We start from the raw sequence: 25,591 nt of genomic DNA, 5'->3' as shown, positions 1-25,591 counted from the left end.
ATTTATCATTGGCACGACTGTTATTTACCGATCTCCGAAGTCAGTGTATGTTCTAAAAAGAATTGTATGGTCATAGAGTAAGTTACAAATTCTTAAAGTAAAGCTGATATTAGAATGTGATTTTTCAGACAGGCCAATTCAAAACTTACCGTCAAGATGTTGACAAAAAGCTTTTCATTTTAGGAGATTTTAAGTGTGCTTGGTGAAATCAAATCTAGAATATATGGTTTATATAAAGCTTAATCTTATTATAAACCATATATATGAACAGAGTTCCGTATGTTCATATCTGTTATTTTAAAGGTAAAGGAAATTTCAAGGCATAGGCCGTACTTTGACATAAAATGATTTGCTTTGACAAATTGATACTTGGATGAAGGATTGTCTCATTGGCACTCATACCAAATCTTATTATATCAATAATCGTATTTGTATTCATCAAAAGGTACAAGGTATAGTGATTACTATCTTTAGATATGAATACTTGTTGATATTTTATAGAAAATTAGCCAGATCAACATTAGTACTTATTCCATTGTTTGGTGTGTATTATGCAGTGTTTATAGCAGTGCCTTTATGTATGGACCCTAAATTAGAGGTCATATGGATGTATTCAGAAATGTTCTTCAATTCATTCCAGGTAAGAGATGCAGATGTAACCATAAATGTGAACAGTTTTTTGTAGTTCCACCTAAGAATTAAAAGGAATAAGAATCACAAAAAAAATACAATTGCACAGAACAACTAAACACATCGACAACCAACGCACAATTTTTTCGAGACTAAGAACAATGATATGACAAGAAAGACAATATATGGTCATGTTAGCCTGATGAGGTACATGTACACAAATAGTAAGCTACATCAGGTTGTTTTGGCGATATATACACATGGAAAAAAGTATTGCAACACCTTGATTTTTTAAAACTTGAAAAATCAGCCTCTTTTTTTGGATGAAATATAATAAAATATGTGTATAATATTATTGAAACATTTATTATGATGACATTGGCATTGAAACAAACAAAAAATGTTTGAAAACAAATGATTTATATAACCACAATTTTAATATCAAAATGAAGTGCTTTTTGTACAAAAAAAATACATTTTACAACTTTTACTGTAGTCGAACTTTACAATGTCAGACATTTCAAAATTAATCTTCAGATGACTGCATTACATGATGTGTTTGAACTTGGATGTCCATTCGCGCACTTTCCGCCCAATAGTGTCCCAAATATGCTCGATATAGTTCAAATCCGGGCTACGATCGGGCCAAGGAAGATGAACCGAATTCCATTTGAACATTGGATCTTCCTCCACGATGCTAATTTTCAACTTTGGCGAGCTCTGCACTACATTGGATACGGAAAACTGTGTGTCTGTTCTTTAGCAAAGGTCTCCGAAATTGTCTTTTCGCACGATAACCAGTAGCGATGAGTCGATCTCGAACAGTTCTTGTTAAAAGGCTCTTGTATGGCCACCACTCTCTTTTTAGGATTGTCTTGTATGCAATGGGTTTCCTTCTTACCATCCTTCATTATGCTTGATTTTCCCTAGCAAATGGTATAGGGGTCTTCATTATATTGGAAGGTCTTTAACAGCATTTATTGCCTGATTTTTTTCTCTCAAAACGACTTATAGTGGAATGGTGATGACCAACAATACATGCAGTTGTTACAGCGACATCCCTGCTTCTCTTATGCTGATAATCTGCCATCTTGCTGAAGTTAAGAGTTATCAAGGACCCATTGCAAGGTGTCAATCACATACCTTTAAAAACTTGGTTATTTAAAGTGTTGAAAACAATGAGGATAAAAACATCTGTTTTGCTGTTTACGGGTACAGTAGCTGCACGTGCAGATAAAAACGTATCGAGTCGATATTTATTGATTAAACTCAGGTGATACTTAAATATTGTTTTACTAGTTCTATTTTACCAAGTATATCACAAAAAAATAAAGAGTGTTTTTTTATTTCAATTTCAATTTGGTGTTGCAATACTTTTTTTCCATGTGTATATATAGAAGTAATATTTTGGTTATATTAAATATATTAGATATGCGACATTCGTATCAGTAACTGGTTAATATTTTGTTACAGGGATTTGCAGTTGCCTTATTATTTTGTTTTATGAACGGAGAGGTAATTATAATGTGTCTTAAACAAAATCGTCATAGTTTAAAACATTGAGATGGTTAACTGCAGAAAACTTAAATTTTATTCAGGTGACACAATATAAAGTTGCGTGTTATTTTAACAATATATATTATTATGATATACATAAGTAATAGTGATCACCGACATTTGCACGACTTCATAATTGGACATTAAGTTTCAAAGTTTGATTGATTTTACCATATTATACCATATTATATTATTTTCTCTATCATGAGAATTATTTGTAAAAATACAATTAGATTATAAGACTCGAAACTTTTTTGCACTTCTTGTCAGATCTTGATATGCACTAGACTTATACACATATCATTTGTAAACATATGTTCAAGACTAGTTAACATTTTTCAATAACCGCAAATAAGAGAAAAAAAAACATGAAGGAAGCGAATAAACTCAAAACAGAGCGCGGTTGTCTGAGATTTAGTTATATTTCATATGTAAACATTATTCAAAGTGTAATTTCGCACCATAAACGGTATGGAATACAAGACAATTAGAAGTTATCAAAATTTAGAACAATAAGATGTAGTATGATTGCCAATGAGATAACTGTCCACCTGAGACCAAAATGTCACAGTAATTAAACTACTTTTATGCGGTAAAAAAATTCAAGATCCAGGAAATATGTATCATTGAATTTGGTGTAACATTTTGTCTTCTATTTGAATAGTTTATTTTCTCCAAATCAATGCTTTATCGGTTAAATAGTAAGACCGCATCTTGATAAATGCAGTATACAATCTGTTAATTCATCAATTACAACTAAAAAAAGCAATACAATATGGCATAAGGTGTGTTACCAACGAAAATGTGAAGATGACAGACCATGGGAAAACTATACCAGTCACATTAGTTTTTCAAAGTTATTTTGAATTTGAAGTAGTCTTAAAGTGTAAAATTCACTATTTTTTTATGACCTTCTTCTGTTGTTAGTTAACTGAAGTTGGCAGTAAAAGTTGAATAAAAAGGTAGACAATAAGAGAGATATTCAAAAATGCGTTTTCTATGTTTATTATTAGTTAAATGTGAAACACTACTGGTCCGTGCCCCGAAATGAAAGAACATAACAGACATGAACCGATACAACCTTATATCTAAATTCAGTTATGTTAATTTTGATAGAAAAAGAAAAGACAAGTTACAATGTTGTCCTCGGGTTAGAAAATATGTCGCTTTATTGAACTGGAATTAAGAGCTATGAATAATCGAAATTGGAGAATTAAACATTAAAGTATAGGGACAAAGAATTAGTAATGTGCCTTCTATATAAGTATAAAAAATAATAACGTTTGGTATAAGTCAGTAAGATGATTTTACTAATATGCTTCCTACGTCACTGAAAACATCCTCTGTGAATTATTGGCAGTTTCGTATTAGCAACAAACTAACAGAGTCGTTCGAAGATTTTGATTTCCTATCTAAGTTTTGACAAAGAGCGATTTTAATATTGACAGGTTCAAACAGAGATCCGGAATGATTGGCATGGACAGCGTATGATATTAAGAAAAAACAACTTGCAACGTTCCAAACCTTTTATAAGGAGTAACCATGATTTTTCTTGACACTTGCCAAATATTATGCTGTATCTAAAATTTAGATGAGAAATTTATGTGATATGTATCGGCCTGTCGAATTCCATGTCCTGTGGCATTTGTTTCAGTTTAAAACCATTCATTGAGTGTATTCCATTTTTTGATTGTAATTCACAGGTTCAAAGAGAAATCAAGAAGCATTGGCGTCGTCGGCGAATAATGCGTCGTCAAAGCAACATGTCATCACGTTCAAAAACATATGTTATAGACCATGACACACACCACACGTGTGTTCCGGACACATGGGATTCAAACGGGAACATGGACCTAAAGGAACTGACTATACCAGTGTGTAATGTCGAAATTGATCTCAATGTTAATTCGCCTCAGGAATTAGACGAAAATATCCCCATTTTGAAGGATTAAAATAAATGCGTTTGTACGTATACATTGTTATTGCATTCTAGCAGTGATTGATTGTACGTAGTGACATCATCATGTTGATGCTCTTACATTCGTCGATAGTGGTTCCAATTATTGTTATTTTTTATGTTAAAATATTTTAGGTTAGCAGCTAGCCAATAAGAATCATGATTATACATAAACAGTAAAAATGTACGAATTGTAAACCTAAATGTATTAAGGTGACATACTCGAACTAAATATGTAGAAATGGAACTCCCTTAAGATTAGTTTCTGAAATATAGTTTAATGTTTTGTACAAAGATAAAACAACGGCTAACCATCATTTATTTCAAGCGAACTGATCTGTTTGTAGAAAGCGAGTACTGACTTGCGACAAAAAGCCACTACAGAAAAATAATTACTTATATCATATAACACGTTATTATTTATTTCCTTGTTTTAAAATCGAATAAACGATTAAACATCTGAATTTCGACTGTGTATTTATATAATCTGCACTAGCAAATGGACGTCCCTTTTTTGCATGGGTTTTATCGCCGGACGGGAAAATCTTAGATGACTATATGTTTTAACCAAAGATCATCATAGATGAAAAATGAAATATAAATTTTGCTAACTTGATATATTTATAAAAATAATAAAATAAAAAGAAACCAGAGCTCTGATGAAATTAAAAACGGCGAGTCCCTAAATCAAAAGCTGAAGCACATCAAACAAATTGATAACTTCTTTCTATTCCCTCAGTTTTAGTTTGTAAGCGGGATTTGTTTTTTTCTCTATAGATTTATGAATTTTGAACAGCGGTATACTACTGTTGCCTCTATTTATTCCTGAATTAATACAGCAATTTGTTATTCAGAAAATAGTGGATTAAACCATTTTTTATAGAAAGTTAAACGTCTTACTTGTAAGACAAGGTTTTAAGTAAAAACTCAAAAACTTCTGTTACAAACCATTATAGATAAACCCTAAGAAAATAAATTTGAAATATTATTTTGGTTATCATAGTCAAAGATTTGTTTATATGTGATTCGAGGGTATAAAATAGAGAATTGAGCTTCCAAGTGACTGTATATGAATTAATTATGGTTTGCAGATGGCTATAAAAATAATGGTTGCCAAATCTTTTTTATGCTTAAGTTTTTTTGTAATATTTTAGGATTTCGGTTTATTTTGTTAAATGTTGCATTGCACAAAGGATAAGCATGGCATGTTCTTTGTGTATGTTATATCGAAATAGATTTCTTACTGGTGATCTAAGCAGCTAGTTTTTTTCCGTATCAATACAGGTGACACTTATCCCTTTATATATTTGTGTAAGAGTCAATTTACCTACTATGGAAAAAAAAATACAATAGAACTACAATCGCGTATTTCATAATAAATTTGCATTTACTACTTAAAGTATCAACCCGATGGTACCTGCTTCACATTTTGATACATTTAAAAATACCTTTACATCTTTTCTGTTACATTGTATGTTTTAAAGTATGTTCAAGGCATACAATTGCTTATGGAAAGTAATTACTATAATTTTCCGTATATTTTAGAATCCTCGATCATACAGTTTTGATATAAATATATGTGGCAATTATCGTTAAGTGGTCACGTCATCAAACGAAGCTTAACATTTCTAACGTGAACACGAATGAAACATTATTTAATTTCCCTGATACTTAATGGGCCCATTATATTTGTAAATACATTTTTAAGCATTGATTGATTTGCATAGATCTGATTTGAACTGTTTTCTATAGATTGTTTGCCCTATACATATGGTATATTATACTAGACATGTTCAACACAAAGGACTTAAAGTGTCTATCGAATACAGTATTTATTGATAGATTATTTTTCAATATCATCTTTCCGGTAATGCTATTTATTTGAACTTTGCATATTTTTTCATACCACTTCGAAGTTTAAGGCATTTATCATTAACTGTACTTTTTTACATTATATTCAGAATATCGACACTAAACATTCAATACACCATCCACATATATCCTTTTTACATTTTTAAATTTTCATATTTGATTTGTTTATACTCCAATACCAATTATGAGTCGTATATATATATACTCATCATAGATACTAGGAATAGGAACTTACTCACAAGAGATACCATTACGCATTGTACCTAGCGCACGTAAAACAATGATATGTCGTAAGATTGTCAATAGAAAAGCTTTCCCTCATATACCAAATTTTATATACAACGTTTATGGCCTCATCATGAGGGGGAAACAAATCCTAAATCGTACGCTATAGCGAAAATTTGCCAAACCATCCAAAGGTCAAGACCAAAGTGGTGTAAAAAAATAAATTGAAAAAAAAACAATATACAGCAACCAACGACTATTAATACATTACATGGTTCTGGTTAAGGACAGCCACAAAAACAATATTGCAGAGTTTCTTGTAAATATGTTTGTTTACAGCCATTCTATCCCTGATATTGGACAAAATAATCTTTGTTTGTTGACAAAATTTACTATTTCTCACATTAAATGTCCCTTTGGTTTTTTTGACTTAAATATTTCATGGCCAGGAAAAGTAAGAATAACAGAAGTTGTAGAAGATTTGCTCAAAGGTCGTGTCCTTAATTTTGAATTAAAATATCTTAAAACGGGACGATTTTGCAGAAGAAGTGTTAATTTCGCCAACTTCTGAGATGTATTAACATAAAAAATAAACTGGAAAGGAAAATACAGTACCAATTTTCCGATAAAGCAAGGTGTCCGTCAAGGAGGTATCCTATCAACTCGTTTTTATAAGGCACATATTGAAGATCTAATAAAACAATTAGATTAGTCAACTGTAGGGCTACATCTTGGAACTAATTATTCCGGTTGTCTTACTTGTGCCGATGACATATTTTTACTGTCAAGTTCGGATGAGTATATGCAGGTTTTGTTGAACACCGTTAACAGCTATTTCAAGGAACATCAATATAAAATCCTTCCGACAAAGAGTGTTTTATTAAAACAAAATCAAACCTCTTCTAACAGTGGAAAAGAGACATTATCAGCATGGGAACTAGGGAACATGGAAATAACAACATCAGATCCAGCTACTCATCTTGGATTAATAAGATCTTCCAAAAATGAAAATATGATAAATGTTGATGAAAGAATAAGTCTGGCGCGAAGAACATCCTACTCGCTGATGAAAACAGGCGTTCATTGAACAAATGGTCTGTATACAGAATATATATATATATTGCACAAACGTCAATTGAGTCTTCTTCATTCCATTCTCACATCAGAAAATCCAAACCTAAAAGAAATTTTAATACGACAATATCGTCTGCAAGTAAATCAAGGAACTTTTCTAGAAGAAACTGACTCTATTCTAAATAAACATAATCTGTCTTCTATAGAGGAACTTTTGGAAAACATACAATAAGATCTGCAATCATAAAATTTTGGCAAGAATGAATAGAAATTTCTCAAAAATCAACTCTTCATCGTCTTGATATTAACTCAATAAATATTGGAGAAACTCATGCAGTGTGGAACACAGCTCTGAAACTGCCAGCAGAAACAAAAAGGGCAATAATTAAATCAAGAATACTTACTGGAACTAACATGCTTCAAGCAAATAAGGCAAAATTCTAAATAGAAAATGCTGAATCAATCTGTCCCATTTGTAGGATTGGAGAAGAAAACCTTTTCCACTTCATAACAAGATGTCCTGTCTTTTAAGGTATCCACAGAAAACACTATGAAACCATCAAGCAAGAGATAGTGAACAAAATTGGAAGCATTCCGTGGAATATCAAGTTCCATGATATATGCCAGTAGATAACAGACTGCGGGAAACTCACTGGAGAATATCTGCCTTATGATGGAGAGCTGATGAACAATATAGAGCCAGCATCTCGTAGAATGTGCTATGATATGCATGTGAAGCGTCTGAACGCAATGAACATAGTTTAACAAAAGTGAATATGTGTGTACTCAGTATTAACCATAGTGACTAGTCAATAGCTATCGTTTATATATCATCTGTGTGCTTGGACTTTAGCATGCTTAGCAATAGCATTATTGAATGGCTTAATCTGTGTGACTTGGCTTGCCTGCCAGAATAACAGTAGCAAGTATAAGTGGCCTTGTCTTGCTATGATGTGCTGATTACAAACCCGTTTATATGAAAACGTTTTAGCTTTTAAAAATTTCAGTCCTTATTTGGCCCAAAAATTACTGCAAATTTTAAAGTTATGATACATATTCTTAAATTACTGAAAAATTGTCTAAGGTATAAGGTACTAAGAAAAACAAAACAAATTGACATCGATCAAGTTACCATGGCAACAAATCATAACCTAATTTGCATATTTTGTTAAATTTCGTGATTTTCCTTGTTTTTTCATCAAATTTTAGATATATTTTAGACTGAAAAAGTATGTGCGCACCCAAGAAACAACTTTGTTTTTGGTGAAATAATGCCAATAGTTGTAATAAAGCTTTTGTTAAATTATTTTGTTGTTTCTCGGCTGCGCAGGATGTTTCCACGACGGAAATAAAGTCGGAAAACTGCATAAATTCTGTATTTTTCATCGTTTTTGTGAAAACAGTACATATTATGACGTTATTGTGACGTCATCAGATAAAAATCTTAATGTTTTTCATTTATATTTCTTGACCCTTTGCATTTCTAAACATTATGTGCCAATTTGAAATAGTTATCAAACATTTCATTTTCTTAGGCCAAAACTAGGCCTTAATGCCCCTACTCCTTTATAGTCTGTATATTTAAACATTTAAAACAGTGCATTGTTTTATGATAGAAGTTTTGAAATAAGATTCTATGTGGAATACTTTTAAAATGGATTATATTGTGCCATGTAACATAAGCCTCACATTCTATATTGTTATATGTGCCCGTGTAATATACGCCAGCTATTTATTAAAATCCGTTTGGATGTGCTCCTCATTAGCAGGAGGAAGAAACAAAAAATAAGAAGAAGATGAATTATTCGATGGATTCACCTTTTCAACTTCTCTTAAGGTTCATCATAAGGAATTGAAAAATATGGCCGTGTTTACACCTCAAAAATTACTATGAGTACAGACAAACTGGTACACCCAGGAAAGTTTTAAGGCATGGCAGGAACTAGATATATAAAAGTTATATGAAGTCTACGTTTCAGAAAATTAAAAACTTACCTGGATTTTGATGTCCATTTTTTTCCAGTCTGCAGAAGATAGCAAAATAAACAAACACCCGAGTTTCATTTGATACGGTCCCTCAGTTACACAGTTTAAACCTGTTAAATCACCTATTGTTTACAGGTGTCTATTGTCCATTAAAATCAATACTACTCACAACATTGATTATATGAGGGGAGCTACTCAATCGTTTTCACTAATTAGTTAATTTTTGCACCTTCTGCAGGAACGAAAAAAAATGGATAGCAAAATCTAGAAAAGTTTATAATTTTCTGAAACATAAAATGCATTTAAAATTTATTTATCTAGTTCCAGACATCCCTTAAAACTGTTGCAGGTGTACAAGTTAGTCTGTACTAAGAGTAAAATTTGGGGTGTAAATACGGCCATTTTAGCCAAAAGGTTATGATGAACCTTAATACTCTGATAAAGTTTTCGCTTATCAGTTTTTGTCACTTATTTGGAGTCCATCCCTGTCGTAAGTCAGGAGCCTCTGGCCTTTGTTAATCTTGCATGATCTTTAATTTTAGTTTATTTCATATATTTCGGAGTTTTGTATGACATCCATGATCACTGAACTAGTAAACGTTTTTTATGGGCAAGCTGAATGACGCCTCCGTGTGCGGGATTTCCTCCTTGCATTTAAGACCCATTGGTGGCCTTGGTCTTTTATCCGGTCTTCAGTCGGGTCGTTATCTCTATGATACATTCCCCATTTCCATTCTCATCAAACAAGTTCCAGCTTGATAAAAAAAAGGATGAAGATAAGACTAGTACCAAAGGTTCAATAAAACCATATGACACTTTAATAACATTCAGACCAATTCTATAAAAAAAAAATGTATTCAGAAGACAGTTCATACACACTTCAAGCAATGCAATTGCAAGAATTGGAAATCTAGTGCATTATCTATATTAATGACAAAATTAATAACAATAAAATTGAGCCCACTATACAGGCTATATTTATCAAGACTTTCGCTTGGATTTTAATTATATATAAAATTGAACTAGAATATATATTTATATGTTAGAGTATATGTAAGGTTAAGGTAACTTTACATAAAATTTTCTTTAACTTTAACAAATCGGTTGACATATGCACACATGCTTTGATTTGATCTTTTAAAATATTTGAACAGTTTGATATGTCGTCATTTTGATTTTTCAGTATATCGCAGTATATTAAATATAATATAAGCTTCATATCTTAAATTTTTTTGAGAGTCGAAATATAATACATGTTTATTATATTATGCATTAAAATGATGTATAACACATGCGGTTCGGAACAGCTTCATCTTCTGGTAAAAAGTCCTCGTATGGTTGGAATGTCTTTTGATTCTCTTTAACCTAAATGACAAATATGTTTATTAGGATTGTTATATATGTTTATAAAGTTACAAATAAAATTATTGTTAGATCTATGTTACAAAAAGATAGGTGCAGTGAAAGTAAGACAAAAAGTTAAATTGTTAAACTGTGATATTTCACATTATTGCCCCAAGATTGGTATAAATTGATGAAAATGGGAAATCGTCAAACTTGGGTACTCCTAAACGGTTGCATTAAAAAAATAAGTTCACCACCATAAAAAAATTTACACAAACTATTTTTTTACAGTCATATAAACCTTAAAATCAGGGTAGGAAAATAGTTTAATTCTAGAAACTTTTGGCTCCTCAGAGGATCCTTTGAAAAATGCAATTTTAAACACTTTCCGTAACATCGTTATTGATGTTAACATTGTGGACATATACTAATATTACCCGATCAAATGCATGATATGAACTATTATACTAGTTTAACCCACTTTTTTATAAAAATAAAACAGACCTCTTACGAAAAAGTGTTTATAAACTAGATTATAAAAAGAAAAATATCTGGCCATCTACTACCAACTGCTATTAAGAAGCATTTGAATATTTACATAAAATGATGGAGTAAAGGAAAATAGTTCCGGAACAGAAACGATCACTGTACGGAGTTTGGTTCAGTGGCACCAATACTGTGCCTTACGTAAAAAAATAACATGCACATGTAAACTTGATAAGCGAATTCGATTCGCATTCTATTCGAATTCTATTGAAATTAAATGTACGTGTCAGTGAAGCATAACATTACAAGATAAAGACAGCTAATATGATTTCCAATTTAACTGACCCTTTGAATTAAAACTTGCACACGAGTCCAAAACAGTTTGATATTTAATATGTAATTATTTCTTTTCAATTTCTAGTTCACATGTCGCATCGTGACAACATTTGCTAAATCATAAAGACAATGCAAGTTGTTTTTAATGATTACCTTTTCGACATCTTTAAACACCCGTATAAAATTTTCTCCCGCCAATTTCTTAAGATCATCGGTAGACCATCCACCTTGTCTGAGTTTTGCAAACAAATCTGGATACTTTGATACATCTTCTAAACCAACAGGTAGGCTGAAAATTTAAAACAAAAGTTTTATTCTGAATCATCTTGTATATGATTTTGCAAAAAGGACAATGTTACTATCATACAAAAGATAGAGACATAGTTATCATTGTTACCAGACTTATGATTTAATACTCCAGACGCGCGTTTCTTCTACATAAGACTCATCTTTGACGCTCAAATCAAATATTTATAAAGCCAAACAAGTACAAAGTTGAAGAGCATTGAGGACCCAACATTCCCAAAAGTTGTGCCATATACGGATAAGGTAATCTATGTTTGGAATTAGAACTTCCGTAGTATATAGAAAAGATCTTATATGGGTCTTTATTACTCTTAACTTTAGCAAATAATAAGAAAGAAAAATAAAAAAAAAGTCCAAGGAAAATTCACCACGGAAAGTCCCTATTTAAAGGACAAAATCAAATAATAAAACACATCAAACGAAAGGACATCTGTCATATTCCTGACTTGGTACAGACATTTTCAAATGGTTGATTGAACATGGTTTTATAACCTCTCAGTTGTATTACATAACAAGTTGATACTGATTCATTTTAAATTTGTTTATATGAATACCACAAGGAACATGAACACCAAACAAAAAATCTAAATATAAACATTCAATGAAACCTTGGACGTCTGTTACTAATTACAAAGGTAACATACAACTTTAATAACTGGGACAAATGTAACAGTGTAGTACAAGCATCTACAGTCATCAAATGCGAGTACAATACTGTCGTCCAGATATTAAAACAAAATCTTACGTTGGAACTCCGTCGTAATCTGCACCAATACCAACAAAGTCTACACCAATAAAGTCTTTTATATAATTTATGTGATCTGTTTTAAAATAAATAAAACAATTTTACTACACGGTCGTACATTAGAGGTATCTTCACATTAATACATGAAAGGAGTTATAACTTATTCAACTGATTAATGTAATCACCATGTATATAGTAGAACACTAATGAACATTTCACTACATAACTACTTCTGTATATGATAAACCATAAAGGTTGCCTCTAAGACTCACAAAGATGCGTCAAGAGTCATCACACTTTATTCTACAATACGTTCTAAGAACTTCTATTGGGATTACACCTATAAATATGTTCGCTATATATTCCAAAGCAGTGTCCTTTTTTACTTTTAGGGAAACAATTATTAATTAACTTTTGGAGAGACAAAGTAAAGACGTTTTTCATTGTCATTATGTTATGGAATTAAACCTTTTTTCCTTAAACTTAGTTAAGTTTGTATGTTTTGTATAATTACCAATCACGTGATGTATGGTTGATTCTGTGGCATTTAAAGGAAGGCACCCTTTACTGATGTAGCCGTCTTTAAAATTTACCATTACCAAACCAGTATTGTTTTTCTATCAAATAAATATAATCTATCTAGTAAACTTGCATACATTATGAAAATCACATTGTATTTTGAATTAATCATCATGGTCGTGTGAAAATTACAATACTACACTCATTCAAAACAATGTTTTGGTGGATATAAGTCTTTATGGCAGTCACATAAAACACTCTTATTTATATAAGGCTACAAATAGCATGCCTACAAAATCTGACGGAAGGGAAAACTGCTCGGACAGTCAAGATTTATCAAAACTATAAGACCGTTTTTCGCTGGATTTGTTGCTAATTATGATATGATAGTAACGATGCACTTTGATGTTTTTGGATTTATCTTGTAAGCAATAACAGACAGAGATAAAACAAGAAATATATATATATAGATTGTTAAGGGGAATCATTAAGTATGATCAATTGTAATATACCAGATTATTATGGTTCATTCCTTTCATTTTGTTCCTTCAGAATTCAAGCTAGTGCTTATTGACAATTTTGTTTTCAATGATTTAACCCAATACGAAATAGTAAGATAAAACTCAACTAACGATGTCATTCCCTTATATAGCCGGGATATGAAGGGGAATTGACACAGTGCATGCTGATGCGCGCAATGTTGTTACAGGAGAACGAAAGCCGGCAAAATTAATTACTACAGCGCTGATCTAGTACTGTAAGGCAAACGTTAAAGATGAATAACATGTAAATTGCATTAGAATAACTAAATAGAAAAAGATGAAATCTTAAAGACTTAAACTTTTCTTTGATATTTAGACATATGAGCTTTAGAAAGATCAGAAACTTATTTAACACTGAATCGTAGTATATATTATACATTGTACATGTAAGCGCGGACCTGTACAAATACATTAGATATAATACGTACCACCATCTGTAAAACATCGTTCTGTACATTTCGGTAGTGCTCACATTTTTCAAAAGCTGACGAATGACTGAAGATGACCGGTGCAGATGATGTTTTAATGGCGTCAATCATCGTCTGTTTAGCTACATGAGCCAGGTCTATTATCATGCCGAGGCGGTTCATCTCTTTGACAACAATCTACAAAATGATTCAATAAGATTGAGTATTAGTATGTTTGTTGACTTTCCATAACAATCATGAAATTCATCCTACGATTCATATTTCAATGACGCAAAAATTCACATATAAACATTCATCTAATATCGAATGATTCATTATCAAGTGTTTCTCCGTGTGTGTTTAACGTTGAAAAAAATAATCTGAATTTGAAGCTAAAATTATATGATATTTTTTGCGTTTGCACATTAAACTTATTTTTGGATAATCTTTTTTGGTAAAGTCATTACCAACTTATCGTTTATGGGATTGTCATGAAGTGAGGTGGAACGAAACATGTTTCATTTTGCTGTTATGCGACCAATGGTTTACCAATCAAGGCGGTTTCAAAACAAATATCATAAAGAGCGTCTTTATTCAATTATTGGACATGCAAAATAAAATCAGATGTAGTTATATTTTTATATCATATTGTTTTTTTTATTTTTTATTATTTATTTTAGATTTGACTTTTGTCCCATTTGTATTTGGTGTATTGATAGTGTTACCTCCCCAAATGGCGATAAACCACGTCGTGAACCGGTCAGGTTTAAATCTTGCTTCCAGTTATCTGCCCTGTATAAATAAAGACATTCAAGTTATTGATATGAGTATAACAAAGTGTTCCCATGCCAACAAATATGTTCATAATATTACATTGTAAAACAAATGTTTCATACTCTGTATTTTTGTCATAATATCAAAATCACACATGTGTTAGCTGACTAGTTTATATGTCTGCGATGATATCATATAAATAGTTTGTAATAAAATGTCAAATTCTGATAATGATAATATATACTCAGACTACATTGCATTTAGTAAAAACATAAACAGATATATGGAATGGAAAAAAATATTACCACGAAGTGTCACAGCTGTGAGTTAGTGTCATATATCTAACTCCTAATGAATAAAATGACCGCAAAACACCTAATGTATTACTAATCATGTGACCACCTTCTAAACCAATCAGACTCGCAATCCTGTTCCTTAAGAGGTATGCGTCAAGTATACCTGAAAGAGAACAAAGTATAATTGTCAATTATAATCCTTGTTTTCTTTTTCAAAATGCATTTCAATTGAATGGAAAAATACAGAGTATTTTATTCTAAATCTGACATACAAAAAGGTGATGTCATTCACATCGAACAAAAAAAAGAAAGATGAAATCGGCCAACTCATGTGATTTGACTGAAAATGCGACACATACAACCGGAGGAAAATAAAGGTATAATTCTCTCATCACAATGATAGGACAATGTCTTCTTAAAACAACCAAGTTACTCGTGTGACTTTCTTTTACATACAATTATTTAAAAAAAATCTATAATATTGTGATAATCATTTCTGCAATATCTATCAGATCCAAAGTATCAAGAGGAAAAGGTTTAAGGTGATATTATAGTGTATGTACTTTAATTGCAAATGCATTGTACGTTGTATAAAAATGATGTATACTATCAATAGGTTATATGATCGGGCATATATAATTATGATAATTTTGTAACACAACGAAATATTTATGTTCATGTTGAAAGGTCTAATAGATTTTGAACAATAACCATGCAAGACCCCTCAAGTAAAGTAAACATTGCACGCCAACGATTCCTTTTGCTTTGGTTTCTCCTAATCTTATCATAAAGGTTTAACTTAAATATATCGAAACAATGGGAAAAGAAAAACACGAATCTGATATAATTCAGGATGACTATATTGCATTTTCATCGTCTATCCTCAACAGAATCTTTTTGTATTTGATTTGCTAGCGAAAAACATGACTTAGCTTTCATGATTGCATCGATAAAACGTTAAAAACTAAGTATTCCTTCGTACTTTACAAAAAGTGTCAATTTGTCGACCGAATACTATAATCAATCGAGATCATTGGAGTAGCTTTGCAAATATAGAGTCATATACGCTGCATGCAAAACTCCGCCCAATTTTAATTACTGACACAGCTATTAATTGATTAAGTTACCTTGTGCAGTTGTCACTAATTCAAATGTGTCATCATACTTATTAACAAATTTATGGATTACATCAACTTGGTCCATACCAATACGTATTGCATCCTTTCCAGTTCCAGAGCATGGTCCGAAAGCTGCCCAAAACTATTACAAAAGTAAACAGAAAAAGACACTTCCAAAAACTTGCTAAAGCATTAAATGACGAGGTCATCAATTTCTTCTTTCTTTATATGACTGGTTGAAAAAGGGGATGCACATTTACGAAATCATCACTAAGTTGGAATGTGTGTCTTAAAAAGTACACTTTTACGAAGGTGGTACACAGAATATATTGTTTAGTTCTGACAACAAAGACAGATATGAATATACATAAGTTGTTAATATAATAGTACTTTCAAATTGTTCCAAAGTTATTGAGAATAACAAACATAATTTTATATAGATTAGAAGTTGGTTTTCCCGTTTGAATGGTTTTACACTAGTAGTAATTTTGGAGCCCTTTATAGCTGTGTGTTCGGTGTGAGCCAAGGCTCCGTGTTGAATGACGTACATTGTACTATAATGGTTTACTTCTATAAATTGTTATTTGGATGGAGAGTTGTCTCATTGGCACACACACCACATCTTTCTATATCTATCAGTTATAACTGTTTTTAAAAATGTGAATTTACACATGGATGCAGTTTGCAATGGGATACATGTCTGTAAAGAATAACGTATCATTTACAGCTCGCTCCAAAGCTATTTTTTCTTTAATCCAATCAAGATTCCATATTAAATTGATGAACTTATGTACTACATAAAGTTACATCTAAAAATAAACACAGAATGGAAACTTTTGTCTGGCTCGTACATTAACGTAAGTGAAAAAAATGGTGCAACTTGATTACTCTCTCGCGTTATGTAACGACATATTATTAAGTTTTACGCAATAAGATCATCAGTAATTGTAAATGTTATTTGCAAATATTGATCTTTAAAGATGTAAAACGAAAGACCATCGAAACATTTTCTTTTTGGGCATGAATGTTATTTTTGTATCATTCGCCTCTCTGTCATAATAATTACAAAAATCTTAAATTTAACCGTTATGAATCAGTTATTCTTCCTGAATATATAATAAATATACCTTCTTGTTTAAAATTGAAAACAGTTACCTGTGCGCCAACCATGCCTTGCTTCAATCTTGGAATATCAGTTTGTGGTGGTATTCTAGAAAATTCATTACTAGTCATATGTGTTGTGTTTGACCATTGTATTCTAGTGTCTGCTCTTAGGTTCACTTCGTAGACTTTGTTTTGAGCATATTGTCGATATTGCCATGGTAAATCATTGTGACTAAAATTGATATATAATAGTTATCAAAGGTATCATGACTATAATTTAGTACGTCAAACGCACGTTTCGTCTACATAAGACTCATCAGGTAAGCTCATATTAAAATATTTATAAAGCCAAACAAGTACAAAATTGAAGAGCATTGAGGATCCAAAATTCAAAAAAGTTTTGCCAAATATGGCTAAGTAATCAATGCCTGGGAAAAGAAAATCCTAGTTTTTCGTAATTCAAAGTTTTGTAAACAGGAAATTTATAAAATGACCACAATATTGATATTCCTGTCAACACCGAAGTGTTGACTACTGGGCTGGTAATACCCACAGGGACGATATGTTCACCAGCAGTGGCTTCGACCCAGTATTGTAAATAGTTATCAAAGGTACCCGGATTTATTTATATAAACATTATTCTCATAGAGAGACAATCATACAGCTGCAATATCAGTTGCACAGTTTATAATCGGAACTACAATGTAGTTTGTTGTAAATAAATGATATGTGTTCAATTTATTTCGGACATTGAAACTCTACATGCTTTAAAATAATAGTTTGGGTATTTAAATAATTGCTGTCTGCTGGACAGGACTACTTTTTTGGCAATTTCAGTTATCTTTTTTTTTCGATAAGCGTTCATCAATATGAACTCATAAATCAAAATGAAAAAAATATGTTGAGTTTTTTTTAATATTTACCTATATTATTAGTTACATGGTGTGTTAGTGACGTAATACGATATATGTGGGGTCAGTAAATCCATATGGAGTAAGAGCGAAGCGCAAATCCCTATATGAAATTTACTGACCCAATATATATCTTGTTAGGTCACTAGCATACCGTGTAACGAATTTATCTACAGACTGTCTTCATATGTGGTATTTAGACTTTCGGCATCTGATTAAGGTGGTACCCAACACTTTCACTAAAATTAATTTGGCTCGTTTAATTTTCATAAAATTTTGACAAATTATTTACTTTGACCCTTTTACAAAAATATCAAAAAATTAAAAAATTTGAACCAAGCGTTTTATCAGAAAAATTACACTGGTTATGTAGCAGTTTGACAAACACTAACTTTGATCATTGAGAAGCTTTCTATTGCCTTCACAAGGCAACGTAATTAAAACGTTAAGCTCATATTATAGAGTTATCTCCCTGTAGTGTTAGGTACCACCTTAAGTCTTCAGTACGTATTATTAACATGTTTAAGAACCTACCTCCTTTTGTTTGTACCAGAAACAATTACCAACAATAACAACGTGTACATTTTAAATATATTTATAAATGTATTTTAATCGTTCATTATCAGTTTCTTCGTTTGTTTAAACCTTTCAGAGTTCTATTTTGTTTTGAAAGGGAAGTTACTCCTTATAAACCCAATATGGTTGCTAGCCCTATTTGGTAACTAACCATGTTTTGAGGGCACCCTATACCAAAAATATATAGTCATCACGTGTAGTCTGTTAACCAATCATATCCCCATAAATCTATAGCAGCTAAGATAAAATGAGTTAAAATTTATTTCATACTACACGTACCCATCAATTAAAGGGTATTGTTTTAGTACATTTTGAGCCTCTTGTAGATTCTGATCTGGAGAATCACGCTTTGCTAAAGGTATTCCAACGGCCAATCCAATCATGATGCCTATTAAAGCAGCTATCAGAAATCCATAAATACAAACATGCTGTCGCTTCTTCTTTTTCTTAGACACATGTAAAGCTTGCGTACTGCTGTTTTCTTCGTTCAGGTTGTGGAATTCCATTATTCAAAATCTTCTGTATAAGAAAATGAAGTACAAATTTTTCAATCAATTGAAGAGAAATTATAAATGAAGCAATCAACATAGAAAAACCAACCACTAACTGAAGGGGGCAATACAATGCTGTGCCAATTATTTATAACTGCTTCTAATCCTTGTGGAAGATTTGTTATAATTATGCCAAAGAACGCAGACGCTTCTACAAAAACAAACAAGTGACCTACCGTTATGATTCTGTGAGTTCCTGTTTCGACATGACACAAAGAGATCACTTATTAAACCATATATATGTCAATATCAAACGAATGTTAAAATACTAGCCAAGTAAAGTATGAAAATGTATAATCTGCACACACAGACAACCATAACATCCTGTATACCCTTCAAAACGACTTTTGAAAAAATAGATCTTGTGAAACTCAGCTTTTGGAATTTATAGATGATGTCAATAAAAATATTGAAACTTCAAAACAAACAGATATACTTGTAATAGACTTTTCTAAAACTTTTCATAAAGTCAGTCATAAATTTTCATCACTCAAACTAAATTCCTTTGGGATACAGGGGAAAACAAATGCATGGATACAGGGCTTTTTATCATGTCGTACACAATCAGTTATCCTTGATGATGAGACTTCATGCTATGTCCCTGTGAAGTCAGGAGTGCCTCAATGATCATTTCTAGGCCCAAGTCTGTTTCTATTTTTATGAATGATATACCCGTTGGGTTAAATTCCACCATACCCCTTTTCGCAGACGACACTATTGCTTATCTGGTTATAAAATCTAACAGCAACTGGACACTGCAAAGAGATATTTAACCACACTAGGCACCTGGAAATATACTTGGAAATTGGCTTTTCATCCTGAGAAGTGTAATTTTATGTCCATCAGGCGAAATAAAAAATCCAATTACATACAATAACATTCTGCACGGCCATGTTCTTGAACATGTGGACAAGGAAAATACCTAGGCGTATAGGACACAATACATCACTACAATATGCCTGTTCAGTATGGGATCCTTACTTTACTGAGGATATAAACAAACCACAAAAGGTACAAAGAAGGGCTGCTAGGTTTTTCACTAACCGACATTGAAACACATCAAGTGTAAGTGACATGATTGGTCACTTAAAATGGTGAGACCTATCATACAGAAGAACTGATGCACGCCTTGTCATGTTTTATAAAATAACATAATATGTCATTGCCATTACAAAACCGGAGAGACTAATACACCTGCTCAGACAGTCTCGGATCATGCAAGCACTCTCATATCAGATTCCATCCTGCAGAACACAATTACGCCAACACTCATTCTTTCCACCAATAATTACAAACTGGAACAGCCTTCCTCTGAGTATTGAATTTGTTATGAGCGACTATATGGAGTCGTTCAAAACAGCCATAGCAACCTACACCTACAGCCAGTTAATTCGTCATGTGTAAATAGTTTTATTCTTATATATAAGTAAATAAAATAAAAATATGCACTACCACTCGTAAACATGTTAAAATCAATTTTGGTTTTTAATCATAAAATGTTAAATTTTTCACTGTATATATACGTCTCTACAAAGCAATGCGCAGTACAAGTGACATAAACTTCAACGTGTTGAAGGCGGTAACTAAAAAGTACAAGAAGTGTTTCACAAATATCGTCTTACAATGTAAAATAAAAAAAATAAAAAGTGTTTCCGTAAATATTCAAGCGAAGTCAGTATCTTGGCTTGTGATACTCACTAACTAACGTAGCTAACTATAAGTTAATAAGCAAAAGACAAACAAGTCACAAAGGTTAGATTGAAAAGATATATGTACAAATAAGTTTTATCATGGGTACAATTATATCATTATTTTCTATAAGTACATGTATATGATACATAAACATGTACTTATAGAAAATAATATATATAGATGTAGGAAGATATATTATATTTAAAAAATGTAAATACATACATTGTGTTGATATTTGTTTATTGAAATAACTTGCATAATATTCCGTACATAATGAATCGATTCATAACTGTCCACTCCCCACTGCTGTAAGATAGGATTGTTGCAAAGACCAGGGACATGACAAATACTCGGTTAACCGTAACGTTCCACAGTACTTTATTGTCGCAGATGTTAACTTATATAATTTGAAGGTGAGTACAGAAGCAACCGACAGGAGTGACTTGTTTATTTGAAGTAGTAGTTATAAAGCTCAATAAAGAGCTAGAATTATACATATTTACAGTTCAGTAAAGTATACGTGCTGTTTGATTGTTATAGGTTCTGATTATGTATGGTACTTAGAATGTGTCTACATTGCATTGTACAGGTAGATACAATTACCACTTTGCTCACTGAAGTATGACTGACTAACACTTTCATACAATTTAAAGTGTGAAGAGATCATAGACTATCAGTCAAAAGATCAAATAACCAGAGTAAAGTAATGAAGTCTTATATCTGGCTTGTAATGAAATGTAAAATATTAATCATGTTATAAATGAAATATGTAAAAATATACTCTGTCACAGTATTTTAACCTACATAATGTGCTTGGGTTGTAAAAGTCAACGTTTTAGAAGAAAATTTGACACACATAGTTCTATTTAACTTGTCACATGTCTTTGAGTCAACCTAAAACATGCTTTATCTTGTAACATTGAACTTTGGCTCTTACCGAAATTACCCCTTTAACGCAAACATTATGCATTTTGTCGCGCAAATGTGGATTCTTTTATCGAGCATCAAAATAAATGAACCAGATGCAACATAAGTGTAAATACGGACGGACGGAGTATCTAAAAATCACTACACAAGTCATGCACGGATAAGCATAATTCTTCACGATGTTTTCAAATTCCTTATTCAACTTGACACAGATAATATACATAATAAACAAGAAATAAATGTACCAGGACGTACACTGTTACGAAGTCAATATTCGTTATGTCATTGATGGCTTCCAAAGGTTTAGACTATGTACATTTCGATCATGCCATCAGACATCTATGTAATGTCTCCATTATTTTACTAAACACATTTCGCCTGACAGTATTTTTTTTTGTCATTTTTTTTAATTCTGAAGCGTACGAAAGGTTTTAAAATGTGTGGTGTGAATGCTAGACACTTGAAAAGATACTGGAATGTCCGAACGACTAAAGATCAACATTTTTTTTAAATTTTAACACATGTTGACCGTATTGAAATTGAGAATGTGTCAGAGAGATAACAACTCGAATAAAGAGCAGAAAACAGCATAAGGCCACCAAAGGTTCTTCAACACGGCGAGGAAATCCCGAACCCGGTGCGGGCTTCAGTTGGCCCGTAAAAAAATGTGTTCTAGTTCAGTGAAAAAGGAAGTCATACCAATCCCAAACCAATACAAACACAAAGGAACTAAAATTAAAAAAAAAAACCAAAGGACCAACAAATGCCAGAGGCATGGCAACGACATTTGTCTTTAAAAGTTAACTTTCGACCTTTCATATCCTTCATCATGCTATATTATTGAGAAAATCTCTCACACATCTGTAAAAAGTAAAATCACAAAAGAAATGAACACCACCGAGGAAACATCAAAACGGAAAGTGTACATTGTAAGACGATATTTGTGAAAATGCCCCAAAAAATATACAAGAATGGTACAGATTATATTATTTTTCAATTTAAATAATGTCAAAGTATGTTAAGAATTAATACTGATTAAAAATAATGGTCGAAATTTCCACAAAAAGTCCACCAGCCGCAATTATTCTTGTCAAAAATGATAAGTATCTATTATAATGTAATGGGTCCTAAAAGCTAGCTGCAGGTCTTGCTTTTGAAAAAAAAATATTCAGGTTATCGTACTCGTACTTAAAACTAAACCAGTCAAAATACTCGATTGGGTGTTTCGAGCACGTATTTGTAGTCGAAAACTGAGGAGAAGTGTGTAATGCCCATCAGTGTACATTATACAAACAATCGAGAGTGGAATTAATAGTTTTCATGAACTATATATCCAAAGTTCTTAAAAAGTGTCTTCTTAGTTTTGCAGTCATATAAGCTTCAAGTTTGAAGGAAGATTAGAATTTCTATCTTAGAAAATATGGATTTCATTCCTGTAATAGTTAAAGAAAGATTTTTTCCTTTGTTTACTTGCTCTTTTCATTGTCTGTTTTTTAGGTAACAATATTGAGACAGAAGATTTGAAAACAGAGGATCCTTTCACAAATATAACATACTCAAGACGATAAAATTATTCTAAAATTAAATAATATGATACTTTTTGTGGTTTAAATTGAACAAAAACCTATCTCCTTATGTAACAATCCGTAGGGAGAATATTCAGGTAGTTATACTCATTGACAAACAATGACACAAGTCCGTAGTTTTAAGTCCAGTTGTCACTTGGTCTTGACCAGGTAAACTTGAATAAAGCCATCAGTTCTCATTGAATACTTTGTCTATAAAAACTAGGTGAAAAAAACATGCATTTTGATAGGACAATTCCCGTCTACGACCATTTGATGTTTCAAGAAAAAGATTCTTCAAAGTTTTTTCTACGGTAAAAAACTGTAACTGTTGTCACTATAAAAATCTATCAATAACTTAACCGAGAAAATTTATACAAAAATCTTTGATAGTGACAATAGGTTTTTAATTCTGAACTTTGTGAGCTTGCGGGAGAAAATTTAAAGACCGATGTTGATATGATTGGTTTGACACTGTTAAGGATTGAATCCAGGACATCTAGTTCTCCTTTAAACAGTTTACCAAAATAATTTGATAAAATAGATAAAGACAAGCCAAAAAAAATTATATATTATATCATTTATGAAATTTGACTTATTAAGTTAATACGTTTTAATAATCGAACATCGGTATACTATTGTTGCCTTTATTTAATAACAAATTTACAATCCAAAATGGCTGAAAGAAAAAAGTGTAAAAATAATTAGCTTTAATTGACTGTTGCCGTTTGATATACATTCAATATGGCTTAACATAAGTTTAATTTCCATCTTTCACTTTTTAACACTATAAAAAATATTAGTCACATTGAACAATTCTACTCTGTTAGTTTGTTAAAAAGTAAAGTAAAATTAAAAAAAGCAACATGAGATGTACAGCTTATTTTCACTGATTTGTCTAAATTTAGAAGCAGTTTCCTTTTTTTATTTGTTTGCTCCCAGTTAACAGTTGGTCGATATGTTTTCCGTATCCAGAGAAATCAGTGTGACCTTTCTCGTAAACATTCGAAGATTGCAATACGCATGGTTTTGTCATTAAAATAAAATTTCGGTAAACTACGGCTTCAAACCACGACAATTAATTAGCTACCATTTTTTTAAATTCATAATAGACCGAGAGAATTTTTTTTTTTACAATTATACGTTATGGATGCGTACAAAATTAATAAATCGTGCACAGTAAGCACATCACCTTTTTCTTATAAGTTTATGATATATGAATGCATTGGTTCAATTATTGAATAAAAATAATTTTTCACCATTCAATCGTTTCAAATGACGTTAACCCTACTTCTTTTAGGAATAAACGAAACACATTAAAAAAAGATTCAGAACCGGTTTAATTCAGATATTGACCTTCGCGGACACAAAAGAAATGTACAAGTAAAGTTATCTACACTTGCATCTATTCATTTCAAGTATTCTTTCTTGATATTTAAATTAAAAAATAGTATATTGATCATATATATGATGAACTCAAAAAGGTCTATGTAATTGAATACACAGGTATTATATAAAGTTATGACAACAGATAGTTAGAAAACAGACAAATTGTCACAAAATTTAAAAAACAAAATTAAATTGTTTTGCGTCTCACCTGATGTTGTTGCTGTCAGATTAAAAGTTGAATAAATGTTGACTGGCAAAACTAACTGTAAAGAAATGTATATGTATAACTCCCGCGGTACTATGATATTCTGTACTTATCCTCACGGTAACAGATTACAGCTTACAAATATGTAAAACAAGATTTCCCTTTATAGAGAGTTTCAGTCAATATCTAGTCGGCGTAATTAAACAGATATAATTATCATGTTTTGAAGGCGCTTTTGCAAAAAAAAACCTCTCCTTTGGACCTAATTTCCCTTGCCTAGCGGGAAATTTCATCGTTCCTTGAATGGTTTTTCTTCAATACCTTCCATATCATGAAAGATCTTTTCAAAACAATACTATTTCTCGAATAATTCATAACGACTCCTTTTTGTAAACAACAGTGAAAAAAGGACATGTAAGGTGTTGACTTATTTTTGTCTTTTTGAATATTTTATGTCAGTTTTGAATTTTTGACAAATTGATAGGACGAGTTGTTAA

General features: G+C 31.6%; 2 protein-coding genes across 4 annotated transcripts in view; one reads left to right on the top strand and one right to left on the bottom strand.

The window, feature by feature from the left end:
- Window positions 1-4,608, top strand: part of LOC134706673 (parathyroid hormone/parathyroid hormone-related peptide receptor-like) — a 36,774-nt gene extending 32,166 nt beyond the window's left edge. The window contains exons 12-14 of one of the 2 annotated variants that reach the window (XM_063565815.1): window positions 502-640; window positions 2,104-2,145; window positions 3,891-4,608. In XM_063565815.1, the coding sequence (XP_063421885.1) occupies window positions 502-640; window positions 2,104-2,145; window positions 3,891-4,139 (430 nt within the window). In that variant the 3' untranslated portion in view covers window positions 4,140-4,608. The other variant, XM_063565816.1, reaches the window with a different exon arrangement.
- Window positions 4,609-10,455: 5,847 nt separating this feature from the next.
- Window positions 10,456-25,591, bottom strand: part of LOC134706671 (dipeptidase 1-like) — a 38,713-nt gene continuing 23,577 nt past the window's right edge. The window contains exons 9-11 of one of the 2 annotated variants that reach the window (XM_063565811.1): window positions 12,519-12,594; window positions 11,621-11,756; window positions 10,559-10,666 (exon numbers count right to left, since the gene is read on the bottom strand). In XM_063565811.1, coding sequence (XP_063421881.1) covers window positions 10,574-10,666; window positions 11,621-11,756; window positions 12,519-12,594 — 305 coding nt within the window. In that variant the 3' untranslated portion in view covers window positions 10,559-10,573. Of the gene's footprint in view, window positions 10,488-10,558; window positions 10,667-11,620; window positions 11,757-12,518; window positions 12,595-25,591 lie in introns of those variants that run through there. The other variant, XR_010105645.1, reaches the window with a different exon arrangement.

Source organism: Mytilus trossulus, chromosome 2 (genome assembly GCF_036588685.1).
Source record: "Mytilus trossulus isolate FHL-02 chromosome 2, PNRI_Mtr1.1.1.hap1, whole genome shotgun sequence".
In the NCBI taxonomy this organism is placed as follows: domain Eukaryota; kingdom Metazoa; phylum Mollusca; class Bivalvia; order Mytilida; family Mytilidae; genus Mytilus; species Mytilus trossulus.
Note: the sequence above shows the minus strand (reverse complement) of the source record. Positions and strands in the feature narration are given on the sequence as shown.